The sequence below is a fragment of the Silene latifolia genome, chromosome 10 (assembly GCF_048544455.1).
Source record: "Silene latifolia isolate original U9 population chromosome 10, ASM4854445v1, whole genome shotgun sequence".
In the NCBI taxonomy this organism is placed as follows: Eukaryota; Viridiplantae; Streptophyta; class Magnoliopsida; order Caryophyllales; family Caryophyllaceae; genus Silene; species Silene latifolia.
Genome location: NC_133535.1, coordinates 3,821,432 through 3,847,096, shown reverse-complemented (window position 1 = coordinate 3,847,096; position 25,665 = coordinate 3,821,432). Strand labels below are relative to the sequence as shown.

General features: G+C 36.1%; 4 protein-coding genes across 7 annotated transcripts; all 4 read left to right on the top strand.

The window, feature by feature from the left end:
• The first annotated feature begins 433 nt into the window (after positions 1 to 433).
• LOC141604745 (mechanosensitive ion channel protein 2, chloroplastic-like) lies at positions 434 to 7,301 on the top strand. Of its 3 annotated transcripts, XM_074423226.1 has the most exons (14): positions 600 to 688; positions 785 to 812; positions 1,032 to 1,121; positions 2,169 to 2,314; positions 2,390 to 2,510; positions 2,610 to 2,707; positions 2,828 to 2,941; positions 3,615 to 3,675; positions 4,288 to 4,437; positions 4,539 to 4,649; positions 4,753 to 4,920; positions 5,016 to 5,129; positions 5,508 to 5,564; positions 6,281 to 7,301. In XM_074423226.1, exons 3-14 carry the CDS (start codon positions 1,053 to 1,055, stop codon positions 6,791 to 6,793), a joined length of 1,722 nt encoding a protein of 573 aa, XP_074279327.1. In that variant the 5' UTR covers positions 600 to 688; positions 785 to 812; positions 1,032 to 1,052; the 3' UTR covers positions 6,794 to 7,301. The 3 variants fall into 3 exon arrangements, with proteins under 3 accessions (XP_074279326.1, XP_074279325.1, XP_074279327.1); XM_074423225.1 differs by lacking the exon at positions 785 to 812 and having other exon boundaries at positions 434 to 724; positions 1,000 to 1,121; XM_074423224.1 differs by having other exon boundaries at positions 543 to 812.
• A 3,157-nt stretch (positions 7,302 to 10,458) lies between these two features.
• Positions 10,459 to 16,468, top strand: LOC141604741 (putative L-ascorbate peroxidase 6, chloroplastic/mitochondrial). Of its 2 annotated transcripts, none has more exons than XM_074423221.1 (11): positions 10,459 to 10,966; positions 12,378 to 12,498; positions 12,692 to 12,792; positions 12,876 to 12,963; positions 13,411 to 13,478; positions 13,557 to 13,643; positions 15,092 to 15,166; positions 15,250 to 15,327; positions 15,663 to 15,767; positions 15,900 to 15,962; positions 16,058 to 16,468. In XM_074423221.1, the coding sequence occupies exons 1-11, from the start codon at positions 10,661 to 10,663 to the stop codon at positions 16,061 to 16,063; spliced, it is 1,098 nt and encodes a 365-aa protein (XP_074279322.1). In that variant the 5' UTR covers positions 10,459 to 10,660; the 3' UTR covers positions 16,064 to 16,468. The 2 variants fall into 2 exon arrangements, with proteins under 2 accessions (XP_074279322.1, XP_074279321.1); XM_074423220.1 differs by having other exon boundaries at positions 10,464 to 10,966; positions 16,203 to 16,468.
• Positions 16,469 to 17,938: 1,470 nt separating this feature from the next.
• On the top strand, positions 17,939 to 21,141 carry LOC141604739 (photosystem II 22 kDa protein, chloroplastic). Its single transcript, XM_074423218.1, has 3 exons — positions 17,939 to 18,355; positions 18,945 to 19,058; positions 20,566 to 21,141. Exons 1-3 carry the CDS (start codon positions 18,131 to 18,133, stop codon positions 21,049 to 21,051), a joined length of 825 nt encoding a protein of 274 aa, XP_074279319.1. The 5' UTR covers positions 17,939 to 18,130; the 3' UTR covers positions 21,052 to 21,141.
• Positions 19,500 to 20,084, top strand: LOC141604740 (cytochrome c6, chloroplastic). The gene has a single exon (XM_074423219.1). It carries the CDS (start codon positions 19,586 to 19,588, stop codon positions 19,937 to 19,939), a length of 354 nt encoding a protein of 117 aa, XP_074279320.1. The 5' UTR covers positions 19,500 to 19,585; the 3' UTR covers positions 19,940 to 20,084.
• Positions 21,142 to 25,665: the final 4,524 nt, after the last annotated feature.

Here is a 25,665-nt window from a genome sequence, read left to right as displayed (position 1 = left end):
CATACAACTATACAAGTGTGTAATTATCTTATGAGCAAGTCATTTTTACTCTTTTCGTGTATTGTTTAAAACATATTATTGTGTACCTTTTTTTTTTGTCTTCGCGCTAAAAACAAACGTTAGAAAAAGACGAGCCGATCGCTCTATACAACTGGTTGTATATACAACTTATTTGATGTAGTTGAGCTTTGTTATAAAGGTATCGAGCTCTACTAACAAAATTATCGAATTATGATACAAAGTTATTGAGTTTAACAGAATAATTATTAAGCTCGATAATTTCATAAAATAGCTCAATAACTTGTAAAATAGCTCAACAACTTTGAGGTGGTTGTACAATCCTACTATACAACTGGTTGTAGGATAGTATTTGTGATCGCTCTATGCCTCTATCCACGCGGATAGAATAGTCCTCGTAGACTCGTAGTGAGCCATATAAATCCGCACGCGAGTTTTTAAAGACCACACGACACAGCAAAAAATGATTATGACTAGTAATAAAGCGTAAAACGATGCGTTTCACTTTGTAACTACCCAAAATAATTGGGGGAAACTATTTAATTTATCCATTTATCCAAACTCCAATTTCTAGGAAGTTATAAATAAATAACAATAATTTACTGAATTTCTGTTAATCATCCCGGCGGCTTCAGTTCACCGCATATTAGATCAGATTAAACATTAACTAGTATTAATTATAATCCAAATTCTTTTTTTTTTTTTTGTAAATTGGGTATTCTCCGTCGACAACAGTGACTAATCCCCTCGCCTCGTCTCGTTGCAGGTGCTCTCGCAGCGAGACTACTAATAAAGTAAGCAATTCTTTAGTTGTAATTGTAATTGTTCATTTGATGCTTAATTTTGATTACAAGTTAAGTATATTACCTGAATTATCACTAATGCTGTTATTTTAATATTAATTAAGTTGTACGGAGTACTAATTTGCTCTTGATCACGGTAAATTACTTTTACTGCGTGTTATTGGAACTGTAATTATAGGAATTGATGATATTTACTGTTGGTTATTGTAGGAGAGGTAAAAGTAGGTAACAATGGTGGTGGCTTCTTCTTTACGATTGCCATATGAACTCCGCCTTTCTGGAATTCCGAACCACTTTAAGGTATAATTATTAACTGTTGTTATTTTTTTATCTTTTAGGCCCCGTTCTTTTGAGCTTAAATTTCAGCTAAGTTCCGTTCAGTTTAGTTTAGGCAAGTGCGGTCCAAAAGAATAGGCCTAAGTTATTTACTCCATCCGTCTCAATTATTTGTTTACCCTTTTTATTCTTTGTTTTTTTGGTATAAACCATCCGGTTTAATCCGGATTCGAGCTGGGTAGGACCACTACGGCGGTAAAGCTCTCCCTCATGACTTTTAACACTGTTGCGTTCTCAGGGCTCGAACACGAGACCTCTGATTAAGCTAGTACAACCCCTTGCCAGTTGATCTAAGTGCTCATGGGTACCATTTTTATTCTTTGTGAGGAGTATTTTAATCAAAGGTAAACAAATGATTGAGACGGAGGGAGTGCTTGCTACGTATCTATTTTAGGTATATAATTTGCATCATCTGCAATTTAGTTTTGTTCGGCTGATGAATTTACTCTGGAGGTGTAAGTATAAATGTATAATGGCATACGTTTTATGGAACAACTGTATTAGTGAGTGACCAATCAATGATTTTATATCGTAACATGCCTCCCTAAGTCCCTAGTGCACCTTGTTATGCGGAAGCGTTAATATCCCGTGTTGGGCCTCTCCATCTGTGTCCACATAATCCATAATAGTACGATATTTTTCCGCTTTGGGCCAAGCCCTCACGGATTTACTCTGCTCCTTCCCAAAAGGCCTCGTACTATTATATTTTGTAGACACTTATGATCTTCCATCTTTATTCTACCGAGGGACATGGGTTTGCACACTAACACACCTTTTGTTGAAACTCCACTTATGAAATATGAGGCTGTTGGATTTGAACTTGAATCATCAGGGTCATTGTCATTTGTCACATTGAGATTCCGATTAGTCTGATATCACGCGAAAGAGCTATCTCAACAAAAAGCCTTAGCTGATGGTTAGATGTTCAATCAATGGTTTTATGCATGAATAGATGTGATGTTCGTGAGTTGTTAACTTATGACAATTGACAACTGACTTTACAATATACAGGTACAATATGGTTGTAATCTTCAGGAATTTACAAAGAAAAGTAGTAGCTTCTCCAATCCTAAGGCGTTCCAGTGCAAATCTAGTTTGTTGCCTAGTGGAGCAAATGGATCTCATTTGATTCAAAATGCTCCTCTTGTCTTCAAGAGGTATCCTTCGTTTTAGTAGGCCAGTGTTTGTTTTGCTAATGTCAAGGGTTGTGATTTAATGGGGCATTTATGCAGGGTGTTTAGCAGTTTATCTTCAACCTCAGTGGTGTATAAGTTGATCCCAGCTATAGGCGTTATGGCTTTGGCATGGGCACTTCTGCCTCTCATGCGACTCGGCTGGAGTATTTTCCTTCATGTATGTGCCTTATGTTTTTTCCCTTTTGCCCGTGTTCAGTTGTATCACGTGTATGATGTCTAATTTTATGATTTATGTTTGCTTTCTTTATATCTTTAGAAAAACGCGGGCAGCTGGAAAAAAAGTAGCACATATTTTTTTGCGACTTCATATGTTCAACCATTGCTTTTGTGGAGTGGGGCATTGCTCGTTTGTAGGTGCGTGAGTTGAATGCTATATCGTAATATGGATAGTCTCTATGCTTCTTTTGTTTGTCTTATTTAGTGTACATCGGTGAAGAGACATGTTCTTTACTATTTCTAGCCGTCTTGTTTCAGAGCGTTGGATCCTATAATTTTACCAGCAGAAGCCAGCCAGGCTGTTAAGCAGCGGATTCTGCATTTTACACGATCATTATCAACTATGGTTGCTTTCGCATATTGCCTGTCTGGGTAAGGTGCACTGTGAACATAATCCTCTGCCTTTGAGCTTCGAGTATATTTCAAGGTCAATGATTCACTATGAAGTGTATTGAAAGGCTGTTTAAGGTGGTATTGTTGTTTTGGGGACGATGCCTAGTTGTTTGGCTTACGCTGTTGGGTTGAATGTTTAATAAATTGCTATATGCCTACACCCATTTGAGTAGATTGATTCAGGGACATTCGTACACTTGCTACAAGCCTAGCATTGTATTGTGTTGTCAAACTAAACTTCTCATATAATAGTAGTTGTCAGTGAATCAGTCGATTGTCTTTCCTGTTAAGAGTTCAATGGCATCAGCCCCTTCTTAGTTATAGTAATTATGCTGAAACTTGTAGTTCATTACAATTGTATACATGGGGGGCATGGGGCTACATAAATCCGACTTCCATTCCTTGCCATAGAAGGAGCCTCTTTAAATTCATTGAGTCAGTGGCGGTATGGTATGTCCCTTCGTCAGACGTGTATGTGGCTCCAAAACCCCGTAATAGCTGCGATATAACTAAAACTCCAGGTGTACCTATACTTCTTCCCTATTCTATTAATGGCCAAGTCTTTCAGGGGGTTCTTTATTTTCTTGACAGCGTATACTTTTAACATGGGTGTAGTTCCTTTTATTGATTCTAATAGCGTTTTCTGGATCAGCTTGCTTCAACAAGTTCAGACATTCTTTGTGGAAGCTAGCGACTCTTCTGATACGAGAAATGTATGTTCTGATTCTTACCTTTCTTTCTGTCGATATTTGGTAGTTGGTATCTTGATCACATATTCAGTAATCCCCTAGTACAGATCTACAGATTTCTGATTTACCATCATGTACTCATTATGAAATCAACTGATTATTATTTATTATATCTAAGGTTTACCCAATGTACTTGTGCTAACAGGGATGTAACTTTGCAAAGTTTCTTCATTGTGCTTGTGAATAGCTTTGTTATGCTTTGACAATTATGGAGTATATTTTAAAATAAAAAGTAGCTTTTGATCTGTGAGAGGGTTTATTGTGTAGTCTCCTGTTTATCTTCACTGCAATTATCTATCACAATCAGGACTGAATAATTTTGGCTTTGGAATATGGTGGAATATATTAAGACGACTTACTAAAGTCATTCACCGAAAAGAACCCCTCTTTGCTTTTTTTAACATAGGGTAAGGTTGTGTACATTTTACTGCCTTACTCGCTGTGGGCAAAAGCCTTTGTGGGATGATGGCTCTCATTTCCTCCTTTAGGGCGTTAGGAACTTATTACAAGTTGGCTCATCGTTAGCTTTGATGATTGTTAATGGAACTTTCTTTTACTCCGATTCTTTTTGCTCAGATGGGTTTACAATTTGCTGGAAAAGCGATCTATACTGCTGTGTGGGTGGCATCTGTTTCCCTGTTCATGGAATTGCTTGGTTTCTCTACTCAAAAGTGGCTAACTGCCGGAGGTCTCGGCACAGTTTTGCTCACCCTTGCCGGCCGTGAGGTGCTTTATGTTTCCTGCATCTCTTAAATGATTATATCCTTGTTGTCTTTCCCATCTCGAGTAATTAGTTGAACTTCAATTTTTTCTCATGATGAACACAGATATTCACAAATTTTCTGTCTAGCGTTATGATTCATGCAACACGACCGTTTATTTTAAATGAATGGATTCAAACAAAGATAGAAGGCTATGAAGTCTCTGGAACAGTAGAGGTAAATTTTATCTCTCGTATTAGTACATAATGTGTTTGATTGATATATCATACCGGATCAAAGAGAACCTTATTTGCGAGTAATTGTTCTATTATTGTTTCAGCATGTCGGCTGGTGGTCACCAACAATCATTCGAGGAGATGATCGAGAAGCAATATATATCCCAAACCACAAGTTCACAGTTAACATCGTCAGAAATCTGACCCAAAAAACTCATTGGCGTATTAAGACCCACATTGCTGTTAGTCACTTGGATGTCAACAAGATTAATGTGAGTGCAAGCTTGTTTCGTATTTTAGTTATACTGCATGAAGTCCTGGCTTTTGTGTTTGGTTTGACATGTTTTTGAGCATTGTCTGCACACAGGTTATTGTAGCTGACATGCGAAAGGTTTTGGCTAAAAATCCCCAAGTGGAGCAGCAGAGGTTGCATAGGAGGGTTTTCCTGGACAATATCAACCCGGAGAACCAGGCTCTCCTAGTGAGTGTTGCACATAGGGTCTCAAATTTCTCTTTTTGAGTCCGCCATTTATTTATCATAGATGATAAAATATGTCCTTTAACTGTTTCAATAATTTCATGGTAAACGGAAATGAAGCTATTCAGGGATTATCTTATTATTAAAAATAAAAATAAATTTCTTATTTTGTTCAACACCTCAACTAATATCAGCTCACGAATGCTTCACTTAATATTAGTTTTTCAATTTCATTGAGTTATAAATTTGTAGCAAAACTCAATTTCCGATACAAAAGTACACAAAGTAGTTGAGTACATTTCATGCGGACCTTAAGTCCTCACTGCATATGAATTACACTGGAATCAAGCTTATAATTCTCCCATTAATTTTTTTCTGCAGATTATGATATCGTGCTTCGTGAAGACTTCACGCTTTGAGGAGTACCTGTGTGTTAAGGTAACTTCTTGTCACTGACGATAAGTTAGATCTATTCTATAATACTCGTACCTTTATATGTGACATTTTGTATCTCGTCTTCTATGGTTTAATCTTACATTCTTACTGATGCTAATCAAATTATTACTGCTTGCTGAACCTGCTACGTCAAATACTAGTACATTTCCTTCTGTTCATAGATTAGCTTATGGAGCTTGATCTAGCTGAAACCTACTAGCCTGTAAATGTATTATCGAGCCCTCTAATGCCTTTTTTGCGAAATTCACCCGGTTCAATGGTTTTTGTATGGACATCTGTGGTATTGGAAGGAGTGGAAAGAGCACCTAGAAAGGACACATTGGGTGCTATGTGCTACTGCTAGGTCTTTATATAGCTGATCGAGACGTCTCTTAAACCGTTCTTTTGTTTTCATTCATTTTTCCACCTCACTCTCTAATTGATTGCTTTATGGTCCTTCCAATATACTCCTAGATTCCACTTTAGTGCAATTTATATTAACCTCTATGAATTCATTGGGGTATTATAACAAGATATGAGTCGGATTGTTTTTCTATCACCATCCCCATTGCAAGTTTTATTATTTTCTTCGTCGGAGGCAAAAAAAAACTGGACTTTTAATTTGCACTCTTCTTCATTCTGGTGTCTGTCAATTGTTACTCTGATCTGCTATTGGTCTGTAATGAGAAATTTGTCTTTTTAAACTTTTCTTGAAACAGGAAGCAATACTCCTAGATCTTTTGAGAGTTGTCAGCCATCATCGTGCCCGACTTGCGACACCCATCAGAACGATACGAAAAGTTTTTACTGAAGCTGATACTGAGAATGTTCCATTTTCTGAAAGCGTCTTCCCTGGAGCAGCAGCTGCTGCTGCTGCTGCGGCTAACTATCCCTTCCTTCTAATTGAACCTTCAAACAAAACAAATGGCGAGAGTAGAATGAAATCTTCAAAAAAAGCAGTCGATGAGGAAAAGGTAGATGAAAATGAGAGTAGTGTACCAAAGCGAGATGGTGAAAATGGTGCAAACCCCCCGTCAACTGCAAGACCTGCTTTAGATGACAACATTGTTCTTGGTGTTGCATTAGACGGCTCGAAGCGAACCCTTCCTATTGAGGAAGATATGCCTCAAATGTCAGAATCAAAGGATCTGTCTGCTGCTTCTCGTAATGCAGAGGACAAGAAAATTGATCAGGCATCACCAGTTGGTACGGGTGAAAAACAAAGCGGGTAAATATATTCTCATCACAGACCGTTTATCAGCCTTTCCAGGTATGCCTTTTTTAATCAAGGCTTGCCATTCCCTGCATAGCGACCATTGTATGTATATTTGTCAAATGTTACTGAAAAAAAAAAAAAAAGTTAATACTTGGCTATGATGCTAATTTGTACCTGACTACCTGTATTTTCTTCACCGGAAAGTCCTGCCGTTCAAGATTCACTTCTTCTCCGGTTTCATATTCCCTCCACGGCTCCATCTCATTTTTTTTTAGCGAGACCAGCAGAAGCATCACGCATGTTTGTGTACCATTGCCAATTGTGTCTCTTACTCTCTTTTATACGATTACAACCTTCCATGTTCAATTAACTGTAAGTCTATAATACCCTTTTGTATTATTATATACTCCGTATATAGATATAGATGTAAGCGTAAACATCAAATTTATGCAGTTCATCATTAATCAATATCAAACAATCCATCCTGTACATCATTTTTAATCTCCTATTTGACTTTGACGATATTTTTCACTTTTCATACGGTTTGATAAATGATAGTCATCTTTTGTTGACGTTCTTGGGGAAATATGTGGTTCTTTTTAAAGGAAAATGTGAGGTTTTCATGAGCTACTTGACATTGAACTTTTTTCGGGCATTTTAGCACCGATGATCTTAGATATTCATAGGAGTTAGTATTATTGATTTATCGGAAATCTGGTACAACTGTACAAGGAATGCAAGCCTATAGCCCTATACTGCTGATATGTCCCTGTTCCCTGTACCCTGTACCCTGTACCCATGCTGTCATTCAGGAAGAGCTGGGCTGTTCTTGCCTAATGTCTTGATATTCGTGTATGCTCGAATGCTTGATGTCCCACCTGTGCCGAAACAAAACCAATTAATAACTCTACGCTGCTGTTGAAATTCTTGAATAAGAGCCAAAAAGGAGCTAAGATGCATTGTGCACCAGTGCATGTTTCCTGGTGAAGCAGAGATGAATATATCACTGTTCCTTTGCTGGATTTTTTGCTTGTAATGAAGCTTTACCGTTATGGTATAATAACTATGTTGCGCCATACAACGGTCTTATATAAGATCAACTGTTCTATCTGCTGATGAAGCAGAGATGAAGATATCATTGTTCCATTGCTGGAGTGCCGTGCCACATTCATCAGCAGTGAGAACAGTTGATCTTATATGAGACTGTTGTATGGTGCAACATAGTTATTATAACTATATCGAATGAGGTGCATAACTTGAGAAGGGGTTGTAGTATGTGCCATACATCGGTCTTATATGAGTTTTTGTATCAGATTTTGTGAATATCAGACACAAATTTACAACCAGACAGAAGCGGTTTTAGTTGTTACTCCTGAAGCCCGAAGCTGATAGCAACATACGCACCTCATTACAATACTCACTTTAAGTTCGTTGTCAAATAAAAAAAAAAAAAAAAAAAAAAAATCACTTTAAGTTTTAACCACGGTTTCTTGCCAAATAACTTTCCGGAATCAGGTCATTATCAGTTAGACATGGTTCAGTAATCAGCATAGCTTACTGTAATACCGGTGTTTATTCATACATCCTTTGCGAGGATGTATCAGTTAGACATAGTTTTAAGAATAACGAAACTCGTTTAATCTAACAAATTGTATCTTGTATGGGATGTTCCAAAATCTACTGCAACACCATATAATAATAAGTTTGATATGCACATAATTTATTCTATTAAACTTAATAATAAAAAAAATATAATACTTTATTAGACATTTATTACAAACTCTACCACTTTAATAATTCTTCCGTTCCTAAGCAAATCTAACCGTAAAATACAGAGTATAATATCATACATTCATACTCTTCCCATTTCTAATTAGATTTAACCCTAAAATATAATATAATGTACCACTTACACTCTCCATTTCCCTACAATCTGACTATTTGATTTTTAAGGTCAAGTTGTAAAATTTTGACCACAAATACACATTAAAAGAATATACAAAGTCATGGTATGATAATAAAATATTTACATAAATGATCATCTTTTGAAAACTTATTATTTCAACCAAAAAAATATTAGTAATATATTAATGATTAAAACTACGGTTAAAGTATTATCTTGAGATAACAAAAAGTCAAGTAGAAAGATCTATAGAGTACTAAAATAGAGCGAGTAATTTTTTATAAAGCAATTTTACTTTATAATTTATGTGTTTGGTAGATGATATATTGAAACAGTAGATTAAGCTCCCAATATGTTGTCCTCCCCAACATATTCATTCTAATAGGAGTAGATTGTAAAAAATGAATCTATCAATTATTTACACATGGATACAACAATCTATTGACCTAAACTCGCTCATTACCAGACACTTCTACTAAATCTGCTAAATGAAATATACTGATCAAACATGTCAAGCAAATATGTCATTTATAATATGCTTCTGTTAATAATCCCCACTAAACTAAAAGAATAAGAAATTCTAAATGTTTTCCCGCCCAATTGAATGACTATAGTGGTGGGCCATGCTAAAATATTAATAAGTGATTGGGGGGCAAATGGTAGTTACGTAAAAACATTTACAGGTAGTTAAATGTTATATCTCCCGGTCAAACTATAGACGTACCTTGTGAACCAAATTCCAACGCAACACTACGTGGTTGGGGCTGCTTATGACACCACCTATAACAATAGTCTTGCCCCCCATCTTCTCATTTGAAACAAAATCCTTCACGCGGACCCCTATTTTTCAACCATATTCACACACATGATCTAAAACAATCCCATCCCTTGAAAGATCGATCCTTGTCTTCGAAACCTCTCTCAAATTTATCCAACCAAGTGAAAAACTAAACCCCTACTTCTAGAAAAATCCACAATCCAATGGAAACTAACCCTTGCTCTCGACAATGTTGTTAGAATTAAGATTTTAGTTTAATTTGGATTGATGAGGTCAAGATTAAGTTTATCAGTATGATCTTTTGAGGTTTCTTGTTATTATTCATGTTACCTATATATTTTAATGCAAGCGATATTTTGCTGATAAATAACCTTATTTATTATCACTATCCTCGTTAAACTCATCACCCTCCACAAATGCACCCTCCCTCCATCCCACTAATTTACCCGCAAAATAAAACATCAGTCACTGTGATTAGTTCTTACTACTTGAAACAACCTCCAATCCACTACCACTATCACTACCTTTCTGCCACGTTTTACATCTAAGAAGTCATAAATCACATTCACCTCCATGAAACACCAATCTTTACTCTAGATGATATGGAGACGTTTCTTAAAAGATATGATTCACTAAATTTGTTTGGTGTATATTGAAATCTGTAAATTTTTCTGATCAATGCAATAACAAAGTAGTGATCCTATATTAGATTATGTTTTTCCATAATAGTCGAGTTTTATTATTTTTAATAATAAAAAAAGGTTCGCACAAAAATAATTTAATCTAAAAGTCATTTAAATATTGCACTCTTTTTGATAATATACCTAACATTATAATCAACACATTACAACCTATTATAAGTACAAGTGTACATCTCATTTATATAAGCCAAACTCACAAATATTATGCTTTAACTTACAAATGTCATGCTTTAGCACGAGATCTCAACTAATAATCTACTAATATAAAATAAAGATTCAAATACAATCGCGACCCATTTCATTCAAAATTTGTGTGCGGCGACATCGAGATAGACCGTATCGCGTGAGCAGTGATGTGTGTGGGCAGAAAGCCACTTAAAAGTCACCAACTAAATTTAAGTAACGAATAACAAACTACCAAATACTCCGTACTAATCTATTGAAATCACACTTTGTTGAAATACTCTACTCCAAATTCAACTACTAAATCGCACAGAAAAAATGGCAACCCTAACTGGCACCGCCGCCGCCGCCGCAACAACCACCACTCGCCGATTCCTAATCCACTCATCTTCATCATTATCTTCGTCATCATCTGCATCGTCGGTGAAATGCGTCAGACCGTCGCGTATGGTGTCGAATTTGTTCATGCGGAGGAGTAGTGAAAGAGGTGGAATGCATTTGATTAGGTCAAATTCGAGTCGTAATTTTACGACGAAATGTTCCGCTTCTGATCCGAAGCAGTTGAAGAGTGCGAAAGAGGATATTAAATCGCTTTTGAACTCCACATTTTGTCATCCTATCCTTGTATGTGAGCTTTTATTGTTTGATTAATGTTTTGTTTTGGTTGATATTTGTTAAATTTATGTTTATTGAGTTGTTTCGGTTTTGATTGAGTCGAATTGTCGTATTCTTTGGTTCCGGATTATGATAGGAATTGTTTTGTTTGGTTGAATTTAGGTTATTGAGCTGTTTTGGTTTTGATTGAGTCGAATTTGTCGTATTCTTTGATTCCGGATTATGATAGGAATAAGTGAAGCAATGTGAATTAACTGAATTGTTTGCGCTTCATCATTGTCGTTGTCGTTGATGAAATGTGTGAGACCGACGCGTATGATATTGAATCTGTTCATGCGAAAAAGAAGCAGTGAAAGAGGTGGTGGTATGCATTTCAATATTCGATAGGTCAGATTCTAATCGCAATTTAATGACAAAATGTTACGCTTCTAATCCGCAGCAGTTGAAGAATGAAGAGTGCGAAAGAAGATGGGAATAAATGAAGCATTTTGTCAATTTATGATTGATGAGTATTGCCGTATTGGTGTTTGATTAATTTACTTCGGTTTTGATGGAGTCGGATAGTCGTATTCTTTGGTTTTGGATAATGATAGGAATAAATGAAGCAATGTAAATTATTGAATTGTTTGAGTTTCGTCAATTTATGATGATAAGCGAGCATTGATGTGTATTGGTGATAAGCAAGCATGAATTACTGAATTTATCAGGATTTAAATTATATAGTGTTTTGTTAGGTTGATTTGTGATTGATGAGTATCAATGTGTGATTGAGTTTTTTTGGTTTTGACGGAGTTGAATTGCCGCGTTTTTTGGTCTTGGGTTATGATAGGAATAAATGAAGCAATGTGAATTATTGAAATGGTTGAGTTTCGTTAATGTGATGAACTGATGATAAGCAAGCATCAATGTGTAATTGATATCAATTTTTCCTGGAAGATCGACTGAGTAATGCTTAGGCACCTCATTTATTGTTATCAACTTATCATTACAGCGACCTTACACGATAATTGCTGTAACTGATTTTCTTTTGTCTGTCGAATAATAGCATTCTTTGGTTAGTGGATAATGATGGGAACAAATGAAGCAATTGGTTGCCGTTCATCAGTTTATTAAGTTAGGCATAGATGTGTAATTGAATTGTTTTATGTTTTGCGGAGTCAAAGAGTAACATTCTTTGGCTGTGAAATACCAAGAAGTATAAGCTAGATTAGTTGAGTTATTATTAGGTGCAATTCTCGACTCAGTCTCCTATATGTTTCAGCTAGAAACAGATAGGGGTAAGAGTGTAAGACTGTACATCTGTCACGTTTATCCGACCACTCGGGCCTTTGGTGGAAGCATTGGGGTCGTAGGGTAATGTTGTTGGTGTATCAATGTATAATTAATTGATTGCTGAATAGTATGGGTTTGTACTCTGTAGGTCCGATTAGGATGGCATGATTCAGGTACTTACAATAAGGATATCCAAGACTGGCCTCAACGAGGTGGAGCTAATGGCAGTCTCCGCTTTGAGGTTGAACTTAAACATGGAGCTAATGCTGGTAATTACTAGCCCCATCACCCATTCTTATGACTTCAAAGTGTCTTCCATAGTGTTAAAAGCGATTGCGGTTATGATCGAACCTTTGTGAAACGGTCATGTTTTGGTGTCGTGGCCTTGATTTAATATTATGGATTCAACATATCCGTGTTTTTATTAGAATTCATGAATTAATATACGGGTTCTACAACCAGGTCTTGTAAATGCCTTGAAACTTATTCAGCCAATCAAAGACAAGTACTCTGGAGTCACTTATGCGGATCTATTCCAGTTGGCCAGTGCCACGGCAATTGAGGTATTTTCCTTTTCTTATTCCTTGTACGTGGTGATGTGTTGCAGACTTGCAGGCCTGTGATTCAAGTTAGTGTACATTTGTAGGAGGCCGGTGGTCCTAAAATACCAATGAAGTATGGAAGAGTTGATGTAACAGGACCCGATCAGTGCCCAGAAGAAGGGAGACTTCCTGGTAAGAGAACACCTCTTTCTTCGTTTCTTTTTTCTTTTTTTTTTACATCTTAGATACCTTGTTTTGAAAACTTTCACCTCTGAACTGCACAAGTCTTTGATCTTAGCATGGTTAAAAAGATATGTATAGGGATGTCAGATTGTGTTGAAAACTCTACAGGCCGTCATGTTAGAACCAGGAAAAAAGAGTGAATTTACTTGATAAATAAACTGCCATGTTTATGTACTCTCTATCTAGAATTGTTTCCATCTATGAATTGTGACAGAAAAAGTATGCATTTTTGTAGTCTTGTGCTTCCTGATTATTCTGCATAATCTCCTATCTTCTTGGCATTTATGTATTAGAACACATCTACATTGTGTACTTTTAGATCTCGTATCCCAAATGTTGTTTTTGTTGCTCTTACTTCCCCATTCCTCAACCGATTCGTGGTATTTGGTTGCTCAGATGCTGGACCTCCTTCACCTGCTCAACATCTACGTGATGTCTTTTACAGAATGGGTCTCAGTGACAAGGTTCGGTAAACTCTTTTACAAGTTTTATCTTCTTACCAACAGTTCTTATTAATTAGCTTGTTCATGCTGTCCATATAGGATATAGTTGCGCTATCTGGAGCACATACATTGGGAAGATCAAGACCAGAACGCAGTGGTTGGGGAAAGCCAGAGACCAAATACACGGTAATTTTTATCTGTAATTTTTTTGTTGGGGCACAAATCTGTCAGATCTCAGTAGAAAACGTACATTGTCAGCATTATAGTCATATAAATCTTTATTACTTTATATCGTTCAGTAATGATATGCTTCGTACTTCATAATATATATGTCATGGGGTGTAGTTCATTAGTTCATTACTGATTATTAATTTGGAATAAATGCAGTACGTATAAGTTGGAGATCACTGAATATGATAAAATATTTGGGAAACTGATAATTGAGCCGTTAGAGGATGTCATTTTATTTTATGCAACAAGGGAATACAATTATTTATACTTCCTCCCATTGGATTCTATATTATGGTGAGACTCCCAAAACATGGCCTCTCGTTGTTATTTGTCATCACAAATAATTCAGTGCTCCTATGCTTCCTAGTACTTTGGGACAACGAAGGTAGACTTTAGGACTTTGGGGTAACTATTTCAGGAGGTCTGATACACGAGATATACATAGATTGTACTCCTCCTCCTGGCCTCATTGCGTAGGATGTTTGCTTTTGTATAGAGGAGGAGATTGGAATTGAGCGGGGGAGCAGATTGGAATTGAGCGGGGGAGGAGGAGATCAGGGCTAGTATAGAGGACATTGGAAGTTTCTGGTGTTTAGGCGGAGTAAGGATGCAGGAGGTTAGGCTGGAAGGTTCAGGCTAGATGGGTGGTCAATGCGCTGGGGTGGTTATTTGGCTAAACTATGGTGGCTGTTTGTGGTAGCTAGGGTGGTTGATAGTAAGAGGGTGGGTTAATTGTTAAGTTAATTATAGTAAATACTTGACACTTTTTATTATGGAATATAAGTTGGATTTAGTAATGACAATGTTTGTAATATTACAATAGTAACTGGTATCACTTGGTATTTTTTTGTCCCAAAATCGTGATAGAACTTCCCTAAAGCTCTCACATAGAAACATTAGGACATTACTGGGGATATAGGCATGTTGCCTTTAAAAGTAATCTTCCAATTGATGAGAAACTACAAGCAATTGAATCTTTTGGTTGAGGAGTTTATAAGGCTTGTTTTTGTGTGGAAATTCTACGAAACAGTAATCTGAATTTCATCTTCTTGTACGAGTTTCTGAAGTAGCTGTGTTAACTTTCATCTTAAGAAGCTTTAAGTGGTGTATATATATATATAATCTGCCTTTCATTTGTGAAAATATCTGTCTACGGGTTGACCATGTAAGGCATCTAGTGGGTCTTTTAGATAAACCGGACGCTTTGGCCATCGCCATTTGGGTATTTGGCCTTTGTAGTTGCTGTCCATTTCTCCAACCTAACTATCATTCTCCTATTATAGTCTTCCCTTGAGCACCTTCTCTATAAGAATTTTCGAGATTCCTAGAAATGGGATGAAATTGCTCTCTTCCCTTGGTTTTATGTTACTGGTATACTGAATTGTGTTTTTGTCATATTTCAGAAAGATGGCCCAGGAGCTCCTGGTGGACAGTCGTGGACAGCACAATGGTTGAAGTTTGATAATTCCTACTTCAAGGTTTGTATAAATTGAGTATTACCAACTCGTCAAAGTAAGATGTTTGCCTGTTCCGTGCACTGATTTGAATCGACTTATTTCAGGACATCAAAGAAAAGAGAGATGAAGATTTGCTTGTCTTGCCAACTGATGCTGCTCTTTTTGAAGACCCATCTTTCAAGGTAAAAGAAGCAAGACAGTGTCAAAGACAAATGTAACAATCACTACATCAAGTCCTATATACTCCCTCCGTTCAACTCCACTTTGCATGTTTTCAAATTTCAACTTCAATTTTCTCTCAATACATAAGTTAAAATATATTCATGTGGGATCTTATTTGCTTCGTCTTTAAAAGTACATTAAAAATATCTTTTTATAATTTTTGCAAATACGTAGCCAAAGATATTTACCGCGTAAAAGTCGCGTTGGCAAACGTGATAAAACAAACATGTAAAGTGGAGTTGAATGGAGGGAGTATGTTTAATCTGTCGTAATCGCTGTTGTAATTGCACTGCAGGTGTATGCTGAGAAATATGCTGCAGATCAGGAGGCGTTTTTCAAGGACTATGCTGAAGCACACGCAAAGCTCAGTAACCTTGGAGCCAAGTTCGACCCTCCTGAGGTCAGTCTGGAATTCCTTTTCTATTTGAAGCCTACCAAGCACAAACACCGATACCACTAACTAAATCAGAGTATCCATGATTATTAGACAAATTTTCATTTATGATCTAAAACAAAGAATATTGGATGACAGGGTTTCTCATTGGATGAAGCTGCTCCAGAGAAGTTTGTAGCAGCAAAGTACTCGTCTGGCCAGGTTTGTTCTACTGATGATTGATACGTAAATACATGTTCTTTCAACTCGATTGTGTACACATTATTCATCTTCACCGCTTTTCATCGTTTCTGCAGGATTAAAATAACACACACAAGTGTCATGTTTTCATGCAACTTAAAAACACAAGATGAAGCTATTTTAGTTGTTTAGTCTCCACATCTAAAACTACGAAGATTGAATAAAACTCAATTGAGTTTGTGTTGCTTAATTGAATTGCAGAAAGAGTTATCAGATGCTATGAAGCAGAAGATTCGCGCAGAATATGAAGGTTTCGGTGGTAGCCCTGATAGACCTCTCCCAACAAACTATTTTCTTAACATTATGATTGTTATTTCTGTTTTGGCCGTTTTATCTTATTTTGCTACAAACTAATTTTGTCTTAATTTTGTTTGATCTTTAATTTTCCGTCTTCCCATCTCAAACATCTGAATCTCTGTACACAATTTATGGAGTATAAATCTACGGCGTACAAAATTCGAAATTTCTACTCTTTAGCCTTAGCTGTTGCTCTTTTAACCATGAGCTCCCCATAAGAAAAAGGAACATACATCGGATGTATTACCTCAGATTTTACTTATTTTTGAGCATTTTTGTATTTTTTCTGAGCTTATTACCTCAAACTTTATTTGTTTTTGAGCATATGTGTATTTTTTCTGAGTTTATTAAAGTTTATAAGTTAGATTTTAATTTTTTTCCGTCAAAACTCAAATTTAAGTAAATTTGTATGTAATGTTTTTGAGTTTTATTGTAATTTTTTTGAGCTTAATATTTTAGTGAATGAACTCGAAAACTTTATAGTAAAACTCATAATTTTTAAAACAAAGCTCAAAAATTTTATTATAATGCTCAGAAAGTATAAAACTTGTGGTAGTACATCGGATGTATAATCCACTTACTGGCTCCCCATCATCCACTTAAATACTTCGACGACTAGTTGTTGGAGTATTACTACATCGTGGATGAATGTGTATAACCAGAGATTAGTGGTTAAACGCATGCTTTTTAATCAAGGCCAGGAAAACAAAACATTTTGCAGTTCATTTGTTCACCGCAAACTTCTTTTGTTGCATTCTAAAATTGATATGGCCTGGATTCAGTGAGATAAAGCGTCCAGGTTCTCTACATATTCGTCTTAAGATTAAAATGAGTCGAATAATAGTCCACTAAGATAGATAATACAATCTTTGTTAATCTCTAGACATTCTATTTTGTACCATCTATTCTGTTTGGCTCGTCTCAAGTTTAAGACAGATATGCCCGTCTTGCACAAGAATCTGCCATCCTTAACTAGCGATAGTGCCAACCCTGATCGGTACCGAGATTCGAAATTCAGAGAAAAAGGAACGTACATCGGATGTACTACCTCCAATTTTTTTGTTTTTTGAGCATATATGTATTTTTTTTGAGCTTATTACCTCAAACTTTATTTGTTTTTGAGCATATGTGTATTTTTTTGAGCATATTATAGTTTATAAGTTAGATTTTAATATTTTTTCTGTCAAAACTCAAATTTAACTAAACTCATACTAATATTTTTGGGTTTTATTGTAATTTTTTAGAGCTCAATGTTTAAATGAATAAACTCAGAAATTTCATAGTAAAACTCAGAAACTTTAAAATGAAACTCAAAAACTTTATTAGAATGCTCATAAACTATAGAATTGGAGGTAGTACATCAGATGTATAATCCTCTTACTGGATATTTGGCATGTCTTAAGGTTACGACGGATATACCGGTCCTAAACTAGAATTTGTGTTTGAAATTTTAGAACAATGACATACATACACGTGGAAGCCTAAATAGTTCAAGAGGACTAATCAACAAACTTGTAGTAAAAATTTGGAGATATTCTAAGGAATTGGAATGATGATCACATACATGATTACATGAATCTATGGTGTAAAATGCACTAAGAACATCAACAAACGTGGTAAGGTTATGAACCAAAGAAAACACACTCAAATGCTATCCACATCTCTTGGACACACACTCTTATACTTCACCTTTCTATCCTTAAAAATCCAACAAACATACACAAAGGATAGAAGAAGTAGAACTAAGTGAGTGTGTGATAATTAAGAGCTTCTCTATCTCTCAAGTTTCAACAAAAGTTTAGAAAACTAGAGAGAAAAGAGAAAGAATAGCAATGGCTTCACAAACTATGGTGTTAATGGCCGGTGTTTCTACACAAGGTGGTGTTGGTTTAAAGAGAGATGCATTGCTTAATCTCCAAATAAATAAGTTGATCAAACCTACTAACAACAATGCTAAACTTCTCTTCTTCTCTCCACTTCCTTCTGTCTCGTCTCGACCGGTGCTTAAGACTCTTGCTTTGTTCAAGTCCAAAGCCAAAGCTACTCCTGCCAAAAAGGTATGGAATAATGTCTGAACTGGTTGCGCTTCTTTTTATTGTGAAGTAGCAGTCTGTTGTATGGTGCAATAATTCTTGTTTTTAGTTAGTTTCTTTGTGATTACGTGATGTTTTTGATTGCGCTTCTTTTTATTGTGAAGTAACAGTTTGTTGTATGGTGCAATTCTTGTTTTTAGTTAGTTTCTCTATGATTACGTGATGTTTCTGTTTGACTTTTTGAGGTCAAAGTTCGTAAATTTTGACTATAAATATTTACAAACACTACAAGAATTCCACAATCGGGCGACTCAAACAGTCGCCAAAACATCAGTCGCCAATTTGGCGACTACAAAAATCCCACCATTTTTTACATTTGGCGACTGATTTTTAACTCGGGCAACCAATGTTATGATATGTATAAAGTTATTTACATTTGCTGACTCCGAAAAGTCAAACGGGAATATCATGTAATTACGGAGGAAATGTAATACAGACATAAGGGTGCGTACATCCGACCTTCTGATGGGGGACTGGTGTAATGTTGTTGTTCTCGACTACGTTATTGATTTTTTATGCTTGTTAATTGTTATGCATGGATACTTTGTACTAGGTGGAGAAGACTAAGCTTAAAGTTGAAGATGGATTATTTGGAACCTCTGGAGGAATTGGATTTACTAAGGAAAATGAACTCTTTGTCGGTCGTGTTGCCATGATCGGTTTTGCTGTAAGTTTCTCCCTTCACTTTCTGTTTTCCCGCTAAAGTCATGTACCCTATACAATGATCCTAATAATTTATCTTACAGACTACATCCTCATGTTTCCGCGAATTTTACATTAAATTAGCCCGCTTCTGCAACACTTTTAACAATGAATTCTGAGATTCAAAGTTATATGAGTAATTCACAACTGTCTCTTACTTGATCTTGCATTGTCAACCATGAGCAATGGCAGAGCCAGAATTTTAAGTCAGCGGGGGCGAAAAGGTAATATTATAAGGAGACCTGAAAAAAAATGAAAATTTTAACTAAAAATTTCGAAATTTTCAAAAGCCAGCAGGGGCGGTCAGGTGTTAGATATAGCGAGCTTTAGTCGTTTTATTTCTGGCTAGTGTAGTGTACTAGTACGACGTTCCAAACTCGTATAGGGTACTGAATTAGTATCAAAACAACTCATTCATCTTTTCTTTACAAAAACAAGTCTCGAAAAAAGGATGCAAGCGAAAAAGCAGGAAAGGCGCTAGTAGCAACTGTGATGGCTATGCTTATATCCTTAATTCCTATGCCCTCTGTTGCCGTTGCCATAGAACCAGAGAGAGGCGCGGCATTGTTTAGGCGAGCGTGCATAGGATGCCACGATGCTGGTGGGAACTTAATCCAAGCTGGCGCGACCTTGTTTACCAACGATTTGGAAAGGAATGGTGTTAACAGTGAGGATGAAATATACAATATTACATACAGCGGCAAAGGCAGGATGCCTGGATTCGGGGAGAAATGTACTCCCCGAGGCCAGTGCACTTTCGGCCCTCGCTTACAAGATGATGAAATTAGGCTTTTGGCTCAGTTTGTCAAGTCTCAGGCCGACCAAGGCTGGCAAACTATCCCCTAGACAGTGAAAAACTCGAGTTTTAGTTAAAATTTTCGATTTTGGGATATTCTCTCGTGTACCCCTGAACTTTTTCATTTTCTAAGGTGTAGCCCTTCGTTTTTCACAAAAAATATTTGAACGACAATAATTCTCTGTTACGAGTTCAGGAAACGGTAATTTTTTTTTCAAACCAATTATCTCATCAAGGACTTGAATTTGAAAAAACAATTCACCGCTTTTTTAACTCATAGCCGGTAGTTATGGTTGGTCAAAATTTTTTAAGGAATAAACTTTGACCGATCATAATTCCCGATTACGAGTTGAGACGTCGGTGAATTATTTTTCAAACTGAAGACCTCTTAAAGACGGTCAATTTGAAAAAAAAAATTATCGTATTCTGAACTTCTAGTCAAGATTTATTGACGGTCAAAAGTTTTTGCAAAAAAAGAGGGGTATGAGTTGAGACGTCGGTGAATATTCCTTCGATTTTTTATGTTTTTTATGTACTATGTTTTAGCGCTCCTGCCTTCGAATCCTAGTTCAATTCCGTCACTGATTACTATAATTCAGATTACGCATTTTACTCTCTGAAATGTCTATGATACTCATTCGTATTATGCTCCAATTTGTTATAAAATGCATTGCAGGCATCATTGTTAGGAGAAGGTATCACAGGAAAAGGTATACTGGCACAACTAAATCTCGAAACAGGAATACCAATCTACGAAGCAGAGCCGCTACTGCTCTTCTTCATCCTATTCACATTGCTAGGAGCAATTGGCGCGTTAGGAGACAGGGGTAGGTTCGTGGACGAGCCCACTGGTCTAGACAAAGCTGTCATCCCTCCAGGCAAAGGAATCAAGTCCGCTTTAGGACTTAAAGACAGAGGTCCTCTTTTCGGGTTCACTAAGTCAAATGAACTCTTTGTCGGAAGATTGGCTCAACTTGGGTTCGCTTTCTCGTTGATTGGTGAAATCATTACCGGGAAAGGAGCGCTTGCTCAGCTTAACATTGAGACGGGTGTCCCGATTAATGAAATCGAGCCGTTGGTGTTGTTGAATGTTGTCTTCTTTTTTATTGCTGCTATTAATCCTGGTACTGGTAAATTTATCACTGATGAAGAGCAAGATTAGACAGGCATCATTTAGCTTTTGTTAATTATAATGTAAAAGTATTGCAAATACTTTTTTTTTATCCTAAGTTCATCATTAGTGAGTGTGAAATGTGATCACTAGACTCGGTCTGTTTTGCTTGTGACTGTCACAAGTTTGTGACCTCTCACAACCTTCCCTCGCTTGCCTCTCCCACTTGCCCTTTTGTCTCAAGTCACAGGCTTATGACAGATTTTTTCCGTCAGAGTCACAAAAAGAATTTGTGCCCTAGAGGCCTAGACTACCATTGAGATCCATTTTCCATGTTTTTGCAATTTTTTTTTTTTGCGTGCTAAATCCGTCTCTCCTCTGATACCTAATTCGTAACGACCGATTCGAATTCATAATATTAATACGTAATTCGCTCAAAAATGAGCATAATTCGATAATTAGAACCAAAAACCATAATTCGATGTAATTTGAATTCGTAATTCACGCGAATTAATTCGCAATTCACAGCCTAGTTGAGTGAGTTAGGTAACCCTGGTTGCAACATTGGATGAATATATATTTGAATGATATTTTATTGAAATGTTGCAATTCAGTGAACAAGAAGTGTATAATCGGCTCCTAATCTCTTCTACATACACTTACCGCATTTAAAAGTCACTCGAAAATACACTCGGTCGCTAAAAAACACCTTAGAAAGGTTAAGCTATGATTATGATGCTCTTACAAAGCGAGTGGCTAAGTATATTTACTCTTTTACGCTATCATTCTCCTAAACTTATGTTTAATAATTTCGTAACACTACATACATTAAAAAGGTTAATTTACGATTCCTAAAGTAGCTATATAGTGTGAATTCATATGAAATATCGTCACATGTGAAACAAACTCAATCACTTACGAAGTACATATTATTACATTTAAGATCGTTACAGAAATGTAATTTTCTGAAATGTAATTAATGATTGAATTCATATATGAGAGAGAATCTCAAGGAACAACGAACTATTAAAGTTATACATAGAAGTATAGAACTGACCATTAGCATGGCCAGACCCGACCCGACCCGTCCTTCGGGCTCTTTCAACACACGACCATGCCCGGCCCAAAGGCCGGGTCATGAATCCCAAATTCGGCCCGCTCTTGGCCCGTCTATTTAGTGAAAAATTAAAAAAAATTAAAAAAATTACATAGGCCCGCCCTCCACCCCACCACTGGCCTAGCCCGGGTCAAACATACTCCCAACCCGGCCAAGCCCACCCTCCCCCGGCAGGTTCAAGGCCTAGCCAAGTAAGCCCGCCCCGTTCCGAACCCGACCCGAATACAGCTCTAGTTATACACTTGACCGACATAAAATTAAGATAAAACACGGGTATGAGTCTACAAATTTCAAACCATGATGGTTGTGAGTTAGGTATGGATATATCATGAAAACACGGGTATAGGTATGACTTATGAGTCTTATAAAACGCTACCCATAACACTTCATATACTCATTAGTAAGCAATATTCAAATAATACTTGAATCATAAACATGGTCAATTTCCTTAAAGTAAAATAATTAATTAAGATGACAAATTTACTTAAAATAAAATAATTAATTAAGATGGTCAATTTCAAGGAGAGTAAAAGAAAGAAGATGTCTGGTAATTTTCCTAAATATTTATAGAAGACTAGAAGATAGTCAATTTCCTTAAAATAAAATAATTAATTTGTATAAACATGCACACTTATGGTATTAATTATTATCATCATAAAATTATATATTAAATAAAATCTATACAATTTTATTAAACTTTGTAGTTTATTAGATATATAGATATGTTAATTATTTAGCATACAAAAATATAATAAGTAGGTTATAAATAATTCAAGTTAGATTCAATAATATATAATATTGCATAATTCTTTCGATTTGATTTAATGCATATATGTAATATATTTATATAAATATATTATCCTCTTAAAATTGCATGTCTAAGTAGTAAAAGTAATTTCGTCAGTAAAGAAAAGAATTGTAGTAACATTGGATATATTTATATGATAGTAATCACTCATTTGAATAATAAAAGTAACAATTTTATCAAAGAGATTAGTGAGAGTGGTAGAAACAACAACGGGAGTAGTGAATGAAATAATCAATATTAATGCAACAATAATGAAAGTAACAATAATTACGGCGGGATTAGTGAAATTATCAATATTAATGCGGCAGTAGTGACAATGACAATAATTACAGCGGGAGTAGTGAAAGTAACAATGATTACGGGCAAGTAGTGAAATGTTATTATTATTGTTTCATTAATAAGAATAAAATATTAATAGCGGGAGTAGTGAATTTGTCTCAAAATTTATTACATCGTAATTTTAGGATATGTTATAAAAAATATATTAATGATGAATTTATGGGTTATGCAACTTTAAGTAATTTTATTTAATGAAAAAAAAAATTAATGGTAAGTAGAGGTAGCCCGGGCGAAGCCGAGCACCAATACTAATATTCAAATAATACTTGAATCATCGGATTTCAAATATGATTGTCTTATAATAAAACAAACTCACTATAACTAATTAACTATATAACGTAACCTAACATACATAACTTAGTTTTCTAAATCTGAATTTAAATTTAACATTTTAGGATAATTATGTTTTATAATTTTACATTTCAACAAATTCTTGTAATTGTCGAACTCGTAAAATCGTCTCATATAACAATTGTGTACTAAACTCTAAAATCGTCCCTTATAACAATTTGTGTACCCAAGTCATATAGTCGTGGTCGGCCCAACCTCTTAAACCAAGAATAAATCCCCAATTTAATTTCCCTTTCTCTCTCCTAGGGTTCTTACTTCTTCTCTCTACCTTCTTCATCGAACCAGGTATCATTTTCTCTTATTCTTAATCTTCGGCATTTTAATTCATCTTCAATTTTACTTTCGTTGCTTTTATCTAGAACACAATCTCGATTTATTTGATCTATTACTGTATTTGATTCGTTAGAAATGATAAGTTTCCATATTTTGGTTGTTTTATATTGATGATGATGTAAACTTAAATGATTTGATAATGCCGATTCCCTAGTTTTATTTCTATTAATTGTGTGATTAAATTGCGATATCGTTGTTTGTTACACCGCAATTTGCGGGAGCCCTTAGGCAGTGGAGTAATGTCGTTGTTGTTCTTCTTGTTGTTGTATAAGATGTTGCGATAATCGTATCGTTTTTAGTGGTTGCGAGATATTGACACAGGCCTTTTGAGAAACCGTCTCACGCTACGAAGTACAGATAGTGTGATCGCGTATCATAGAAGAATTAGTGTAGTGTAATCAGTCAGACTAAAGTTTTCCGGTTTGAGGTGATTGAGGAATGAGGATTGATGTACTTTTTAAGCAATTATGTTTTAAACGGAGTATGTTAAACTGTTATTTGGCTATTGTTGATTGATGTAGCTTCATTAGATTTGATTCCTGGGTGCATTTTACTTTCACTTGTTCTAAAAGCATCGATTATTATTTGTGTATAAGTTAGATGTTAATAGTGTTTTAATTGGATGCGGAGGTTAGACGATTACAAAATGCCTAAGGCCGAGCGCTTCCCTCTTTAGTGAGGGGTGGCGTGGTATTCCACGGGAGAGGTTATAATCGTGGCGCACTCTGTGTGATGGGCAGAAAGTATAGTTTTGGACTCCTCGGCTGCTTATTTGCCTTAGGTATACATCATAACCAAGAGGATTTTCCTACATGTATCTTTTGCGGCTCTTCTTATCCCGTTGTCTACTAGTGTCCAACACTCAACATTATACTTGGACACGCACCCGTGTCGCCTTGTCAGGTACTTTTAAACGAGTCTGAGTTACATAAGTTGAGATGAAGTGCTTGATAGTTTTATAGTTTATTTTGTCTGTTAGAGTGTTCCTGTTTTCTGAGGATTTGATTGTTAGGGAATGATGTGCGTTTTTTATTTTAACAATTTATCCTTCCTCTGGATTAGCCAGAGAATTTAGATCTTGATACATTTTTTGCATACTCGTAACAGTGCAGGTCTGAGCAATTGTTATAACACAAAACCATCTTTCTTCTTCTGTAGAAGCCTTGTTAAAGAAAAAGAGGCTACTGCACTATTCTACGGATCTGAAGGTGCTAAGAAAACCCTAACTGAGGGAGAGGAGCACCAGAAGAGGTGAGATGGCAGAGAAAGTGGCGGAGGTCATGACAAGAGTGGTAAACAGCAATACATTCATAAACATATGCTTGCTAGGATGCTTCAGTGTGCTGGGGTTAAGGTCTTTCAGTCAGCAGAATCTCATTGAATCCCTGGAAGCCGATAATTCAAAACTCACCGCTACCAACAAATCTCTCAAAAAGACCATATGGGACTGGAAGCAGCAGCTCTATGCGGAAGCCTCTTCTGATTCTTATGTTGTTCCCCTTTCTCGCATCAAATCCATCTATGGTGACGTCGTCGTACCGCCTCCGGGTATCTTCCGTCTCCCCTCTTTCTATTTGTTATTGTTAGCTTCTTAAATTGTGTTTTTTTGTGAAATGCTTCATCTTTGTTGTCATGCGGGGAGGGTAGGGTGGGGAGGGAGGCGCCGGTGGTGGTGGTGGTGATTGTTTGTTTGAGTAATATGTCGTCATTCTCTTAC

Bases quoted from the DNA above. Each gene is read 5' to 3' on its own strand.
- LOC141604741 (XM_074423220.1), top strand. From the start codon at position 10,661: ATGGCAACCCTAACTGGCACCGCCGCCGCCGCCGCAACAACCACCACT. The intron at 10,967-12,377 runs GTATGTGAGCTT...TGTACTCTGTAG, and splicing joins CATTTTGTCATCCTATCCTT to GTCCGATTAGGATGGCATGA. The intron at 15,768-15,899 runs GTCAGTCTGGAA...ATTGGATGACAG, and splicing joins CCAAGTTCGACCCTCCTGAG to GGTTTCTCATTGGATGAAGC.
- LOC141604740 (XM_074423219.1), top strand. From the start codon at position 19,586: ATGGCTATGCTTATATCCTTAATTCCTATGCCCTCTGTTGCCGTTGCC.
- LOC141604745 (XM_074423225.1), top strand. From the start codon at position 1,053: ATGGTGGTGGCTTCTTCTTTACGATTGCCATATGAACTCCGCCTTTCT. The intron at 3,676-4,287 runs GTATGTTCTGAT...CTTTTTGCTCAG, and splicing joins ACTCTTCTGATACGAGAAAT to ATGGGTTTACAATTTGCTGG. The intron at 4,438-4,538 runs GTGCTTTATGTT...TGATGAACACAG, and splicing joins TCACCCTTGCCGGCCGTGAG to ATATTCACAAATTTTCTGTC.
- LOC141604739 (XM_074423218.1), top strand. From the start codon at position 18,131: ATGGCTTCACAAACTATGGTGTTAATGGCCGGTGTTTCTACACAAGGT. The intron at 18,356-18,944 runs GTATGGAATAAT...ACTTTGTACTAG, and splicing joins AAGCTACTCCTGCCAAAAAG to GTGGAGAAGACTAAGCTTAA. The intron at 19,059-20,565 runs GTAAGTTTCTCC...AATGCATTGCAG, and splicing joins TTGCCATGATCGGTTTTGCT to GCATCATTGTTAGGAGAAGG.